This window comes from Nicotiana tomentosiformis, chromosome 5 (genome assembly GCF_000390325.3).
Source record: "Nicotiana tomentosiformis chromosome 5, ASM39032v3, whole genome shotgun sequence".
In the NCBI taxonomy this organism is placed as follows: Eukaryota; Viridiplantae; Streptophyta; class Magnoliopsida; order Solanales; family Solanaceae; genus Nicotiana; species Nicotiana tomentosiformis.
In genome coordinates this window covers 50418238-50425424 of record NC_090816.1, presented here as the reverse complement: position 1 = coordinate 50425424, position 7187 = coordinate 50418238, and the positions used below count along the sequence as shown (strand labels likewise).

The 7187-nt window shown below is 42.7% G+C and overlaps 1 protein-coding gene across 1 annotated transcript; it reads left to right on the top strand.

The window, feature by feature from the left end:
- Positions 1–6455: 6455 nt before the first annotated feature.
- LOC138892332 (uncharacterized) lies at positions 6456–6800 on the top strand. The gene has a single exon (XM_070176039.1). It carries the CDS (start codon positions 6456–6458, stop codon positions 6798–6800), a length of 345 nt encoding a protein of 114 aa, XP_070032140.1.
- The last annotated feature ends 387 nt before the right edge of the window (positions 6801–7187 follow it).

Here is a 7187-nt window from a genome sequence, read left to right as displayed (position 1 = left end):
TTCCCATTCCCAAAGGTTGGTTCGTGCATACTGGCATCATCAACAAATCACACTAGATCCAGAGGTCCTCCACCTCCTCCTCCACTAAGCGATCCTAAAGTAAAAAGTTAAGGGAAAGGAAAAATGGATGATTTGAGTGGTATCAGGAAAGACAATGCTACCATAGCGGAAAATGTTGAAACTTCAGATGGCAGAAGTACTCTGGCACAAAATGAATTGGTCTTACATCTGGAATAGAAAATACTGGAACTACGAGGCGAGCTTGAGCAAGTCCAAAATTTGGCAAACCTCTCCCTCACTCTCAATGTCCCCGATATTAACCAACAAAACCTAACTACCCAAAACCAAACACCACCGCAAAACACAAACCCACCACCAAATCCTCCTGCACCTCCCCAAAACCTTAACCCGCCACCAGTACCGACTCCTCAACAGCACCACCATCATCCAAATCATTACCCACAAACCACTACTTATCATAATGCGCCACAACCTACTCCCTATCCCTAAAACTCAACCAATGACTACCCTTATACCCAAGTGCCAAGAATCCATCAAAGCAATCTGATATATGTGGAAACTTTACCTCACACCCCGCAGCAAACCCTATACATACCTGAATCAACTTACAAGGACAGGCTCATTAAGTACGGAGGAAATCAAGAAGCTCACCGATAGAGTTCAGAGTGTCGAGGGTGGTAAGGTGTTGAAGATCTAAACTATGAGGACCTGTGTATTCAGCTGGATATGGAACCGCCGTAGGGTTACAAACCTCCCAAGTTCGAAATCTTCAATGGAACTGGTGATCCAAAAGTGCATCTGAGAACGTATTGTGACAAGCTTGAAGGAAGGCAAGAATGAACAAATACGCATGAAATTGTTCATGCGGAGCCTCACAGGAGACTCCTTGTCTTGGTATATCAGTCAAAATCCAAAGAAGTGGGTTAGTTGGGTGAGTATGGCATCATATTTCATGGATAGATTCAGGTTCAACACATAAAACGTGCCAGACATTTTCTACAATCAAAACCTCAAGAAGAAGCAGACAAAAACATTCCGCGAGTATGATACTCCTTGGAGATCAGAAGCCGCGAATGTAAGGCCAACACTTTAAGAAGAACAAATGAACAAGTTCTTTGTCAGGGCACAATACCCGCAGTATTACAAAAGGTTAATGATTATTGAAAATCACAAATTTTCCGACATCATCAAGCTAGGAGAAAGAATAGAAGAATGAATTAAGAATGGGGGTGGTGACCAATTTCGAGGCACTGTAGGCCACAAACAAAGCCTTGCAATCAGGAAGCATTTCGAAAAAGAAAGAAATAGGTGTCGTGAAGCTGGCTCAGGGTCCAAAGTCTCCTCTGACATACCAAACACCTCCACCAACATACCAACCCTCACCCCTCAGATACCAATAGCCTGCTACCACCTAACATGCTGATAATACTCAATCTGCATATTACCATTCACCACTGCCCGCCTGCCAAAACTACCAGAAGCCACGACCAAATTTTGACCGCAGACAACCAAGACAATACACCCCAATTGTTGAACCCATAGACCAATTGTATGAGAGACTAAAGACTGTTGGTTATGTTACTCACATCCCTGCTGTTGTTATGGAGAATTCCTCCCAGTGGATCAACCCCAACAAAACATGTGTCTGTCATTCAGCCATGAAGGGTCATACCATCGATGAATGCCGCACACTGAAAGACAAGATTCAGACACTGTTCGATACTAAGGTCATACAGGCAAAGGAGGCTGCACCAAATGTTCGTAACAATCTTCTACCAGATCACAGAGGTAAGGGAGTAAATGTAATAGAGACTGACGAAGAATGGGATCAGAAGGGGTCTATCGGACTCATTCGAGAGGGAGATGATACTAAAACGTCTACAGTCACCTTTACACCAGTTGTGGTACAAACCCAGGCTCCATTTGAAGTTGAGGTATCTACACCCTTCACTATGATGGTAGCTCCCAAGCCATCCTACAAGTCTGATGCCATCCCATGGGACTATGTTGCGGAATCAAGGAGAAAGGGAAAAGCAAAAATGGAGGAAACAGGTGCGACACAAGGTATGACCAGAACTGGCCGAGTTTATACACCTAAGAACCTGGGGGGAATAAGCAAGGAGGCTGTATCTAAGCCGCCTGTTGTCGAGATTAGAACCGATGATATTTCGAGAAAGGTACAAGCGAGAGAGTACTCTGTTGTTGGCCACATGAACAAAACCCCGCTCAGATATCCATCTTGTCGCTGCTGCAAAACTCGGACGCACACAAGAATACTTTAATGAAGGTGTTAAGTGAAGCTTATATACCAACCAACATCACTAGTGGGGAGATGGCTAACATGGTCGGACAGATATTGGAGAGCTACAAAATCACTTTTCATGAAGATGAATTACCACCAGAAGGTCTGAGTCACAACAGAGCGTTACACATCACGGTGCAATTTGAGAATAAGTTCATCTCCATGGTCCTGATAGATGGAGGTTCAAGTCTCAACATATGTCCATTGACTACCCTGAAGAGACCGGGTAAAGGCCTGCACGAGATACAAATGGGAGGCATGAATGTGAAGGAATTTTATGGATCTCAGAGAGCCACAATTAGAAAAATCAACCTCAGTCTACAGATGGGCCTGACTTGGTTTGATGTCGAGTTCTAAGTGCTAGACATATCTGTTATCTACAATCTATTATTGGGACGACCCTGGATACATGCCACTGGGGTAGTGGCTTCGACTCTGCATCAGGCTGTGAAGTTTGAGTGGAATCATCAGGAGGTGGTCATCCACGGAGATGGAAGTAACCCCATCTACACCAATCAGATTGTGCCGGTCATCGAAAATAGAAAATAGCTCGGTGGAGAAACATATCATCGCATTGAACGAGTCAACGCAATTAAAAGGACTGATGGTGGAGCAACAAGATAGAAAGCATACTGCTATGGACGGGGTACAAACCCGGCAAGGGCCTTGGGGAAAATCTTCAAGGGATCACTAAACTCGTACAACCACAGTGTCATGGCACTACTTTTGGACTCGGATATGAATACACATGGAAGGAATACCAGGATTAGTCACCACCATGATGTGCTCCTTATTATCCACTGGAACTACCGGTACCATCTCTGCACCAGACATTCCATCAAGCTGACATGATGTATGGTTCTGAGGAAGATGAAGTTTTAGCTGGCATGAGGAAGCTGTTTCTAGATGTAGAATATATGGACTGCAGTTCAATAGTTGAGAAGGAGGAGGAAGACCCTACCATTCAACCCGTGTGGAAAGGAGTTGTTCTCAAGAACTGGACCGCTACACTATCCCGGGCCCGTCGAGTTCCTGGGTAGCCTCGCAAAATATGCATGAATTACTTTAAAAGAATAGTTTTGAGCATTTGAGACATTTTTCAGTATTTTGTTTTGAAATAATTGCTCGAGCCATCGAGCTTCCCCTGTTGACATTTTTAAGATTTTATTAATGCATTACTGCTTTTCATATTTATTATTATTTTTAAATTTTTCTTTTCAGCATTATTATTACCTATCCCAATGAACCTGCGATTATGACATGTAATGAGACAACTTAACAAAAGGACAATGATTCAGAGGATCTGGAAGATGATATAATACCTGAGGAAATTATCAAAAAAGTAGAAAACTTTGAAAATAAACCAAAGTCTAATTTGGAGGAAACTGAGGCCATTAACTTAGGGGATTCCAAAACGGTCAAGGAAACACGTATAAGCATTCATCTACCACCGTCAGAGAAGAAAGAGTACATCAGATTCCTAAAAGGGTATGAAGATATCTTTGCATGATCCTACGATGATATGACTGGTTTAAGCACATCCATAAAGGCTCACAAGCTACCCACTAATCCCATGTGTCCACCGGTAAAGAAGAAGCTCAGAAAGTTCAAGCCGGATATGAGTTTGAAGATAAAAGAAGAGGTCACCAAGCAAATCAAAGCCAAGGTTCTCCGATTGGTCAAATATCCGACTTGGTTGGCCAACATTGTGCGAGTTTCGAAGAAAGATGGGAAAGTTAGAGTATGTGTCAATTTTCGAGATCTGAACTGAGCAAGTCCCAAAGATGATTTCCCATTGCCCAACATACACATACTAATTGACAATTGTGCCAAGCATGAGCTCCAATCCTTTGTGGATTGCTTCGCAGAATACCATCAGATTTGGATGGATGAAGAGGATGCCGAAAAGACAGCCTTCATCACACCATGGGGGATATACTGTTACAAAATGATGCCATTTGATATGAAGAACACTGGAGCCACATACATGAGAGCCATGACAACCATCTTCCATGACATGATACACAAGGAAATAGAGGTGTACATGGATGACGTTATCATCAAATCTAAAAGGAGTTCGGATCACATAGCAGATTTGAAGAAATTTTTTGACCAACTTCGAAAATACAATTTGAAGTTGAATCCTGCAAAATGTGCCTTCGGAGTCCCTGCTGGAAAGTTGTTAGGATTCATCGTCAGTTGCCGAGGGATTGAATTAGACCCATCAAAAGTCAAAGCTATCCAAGACTTGCCACCTCCGAAGAATAAGAAAGATCTGATGAGTTTTTTAGGGTGCCTCAATTACATCAGCCGCTTCATAGCACAATCAACCGTGATATGTGAGCCAATCTTCAGAATGCCGAGGAAAGATGCTACAACAAGCTGGACTGAAGAATGCCAGAAAGCCTTTGACAAAATAAAGGAGTAATTATCTAAACCGCCCATTCTGGTCCCGCCAGAACCGAGAAGACATCTGTTGCTTTATTTGTCCGTATTAGATGGGGCTTTTAGTTGCATTTTAGGACAACATGATAAAACTGGAAGAAAGGAGCAGGCGATATATTATCTGAGCGAGAAATTCATGCCTTATGAAGCCCGGTACTCTTTATTGGAACGCACCTATTGTGCTTTGACATGGATAGCTCAGAAGTTGAAGCATTATTTCTATGCATACACTACATATCTCGTATCAAGGATGGATTCGCTAAAATACATCTTTCAGAAACCCATGCCTACGGGTAAGTTAGCAAAATGGCAAATATTGCTGAATGAGTTCGATATCGTCTATGTGACTCAGAAGGCAGTCAAGGGGCAAGCATTGGCGGATCATCTGGCAAAAAATTCCGTAGACAGAGAATACGAACCATTGAAAATGTATTTTCCCGGCGAGGAGGTGTCATTCGTAGGAGAAGATATCACCAAGGCATATAATGGTTGGAGGATGTTTTTCGACTGAGTAGCAAACTTTAAAGGAGTAGGTATCGGAGTTGTCTTAGTATCAGAAACCGTCCAACAATATCCAGTATCCGCAAAACTCAAGTTTCCATGCACCAACAATATGGTAGATTATGAGGCCTGCATCTTGGGACTCAGTTTGGCTATTGACATGAACGTTCAGGAGCTGCAGGTAATCGGAGATTCAGTTATTTTGGTACACCAGGTTCTAAGGGAATGGGCTACGAAGAACACCAAAATATTGTCGTATTTGCACTGTGTACAAAAGCTTATCAAGAGGTTCACAAAGATAGAATTCAAACATGTTCCAAGGATCTAGAATGAGTACGCAGATGCGTTAGCCACTTTGTCTTCCACGATACAACACCCAGACAAGAATTTCATTGATCCTATCCCAATAGGAATTCATAAGCAGCCAACTTATTGTGCTCATGTTGAAGAAGAGATCGACGGAAATTAGCGATTTCACAATATCAAGAAGTACCTGGAAAAGGGAGAATACCCAGAGACTGCTACCTATACCCAGAAGCGCACGCTTCGAAGATTAGCAAACCATTTCTTTCAAAGCAGGACTCCTGACCTTGGATTACTATGATGTGTTGATGCCAAGGAGGAAACCAGATTGCTTGAGGAAATACATGTCGGAACCTTCGGACCACACATTAATGGTTTCATCTTAGCCAAGAAGATACTAAGAGCATGGTATTTCTGAATGACTATGGAAACAGACTGCATCAAATATGTTCAGAAGTGTCACCAATGCCAGATACATGCTGACATGATACGAGTACCACCCAATGAACTCAATGCAACAAGTTCACCCTGGTCTTTCTCCGCTTGGGGTATGGATGTCATCGGCCCAATCGAACCCGCTGCTTCAAACGGGCATAGGTTCATTCTGGTAGCCATAGACTACTTCACAAAATGGGTTGAAGCTGCATCTTATAAAGCTGTAACTAAGAAGGCTGTAGCGGATTTTATTCGGGACCGCATTTTTTGTCGATTTGGAGTACCAGAGTCAATAATTGCTGACAATGCCGCCAATCTCAACACCTATTTGATGAAATCCATGTGTGAAACATTCAAGATCAAGCATAGGAACTCCACAGCATACATGCCGCAAATGAACAGAATCGTAGAAGTCGCCAACAAGAATATCAAGAAGATATTGTGAAACATGGTGGACAATTACAAACAATGGCACGAGAAGCTGCCATTTTCTTTACCTGGATATCGTACCACAGTTCGCACATCAACTGGGGCAACTCCCTACCTACAAGTTTATGGTACTGAAGCCGTTATTCCAGCCAAAGTGGAAATTCCTTCTTTAAGAATCATACAAGAAGCTGAGCTCAGCGATGCGGAATGGGAACGAAGCCGGTATGAACAACTAGATATCATTGATGGGAAAAGAATAAATGCAGTATGCCACGGTCAACTATACCAGAGCAAAATGGCAAGAGCTTTCAAAAAAAAGGTCAAGTCAAGGCAATTCACACCGGGGCATTTGGTGCTAAAGTGAATCTTCCCGCACCAAGATGAAGCCAAGGGGAAGTTCGCACCCAACTGGCAGGGCCCTTACATGGTTCACCGGGTGTTGATAGGAGGAGCACTTATACTTACAGAAATGGACGGAGAAATTTGGCCGAAACCTATCAATTCAGACGCAGTCAAGAGATACTATGTTTAAGATTGCTTGTATTTTCTATATTTGATGTAACTAAACTACGCTTGACCTGATTCCCGTTTAAGATGGGATACGTAGGCAGCCCTGTGGGTTCGGTCACATCATAATAAAATCTTCATTTCCCTCCATGGTCAAAAACTGGGGCAAGATCTCGAGTTCCTCCGATTTCATTATGTTTGGAACAACCGAGGAATGTGTTGCCAGAAGTATGCATTTAAACTG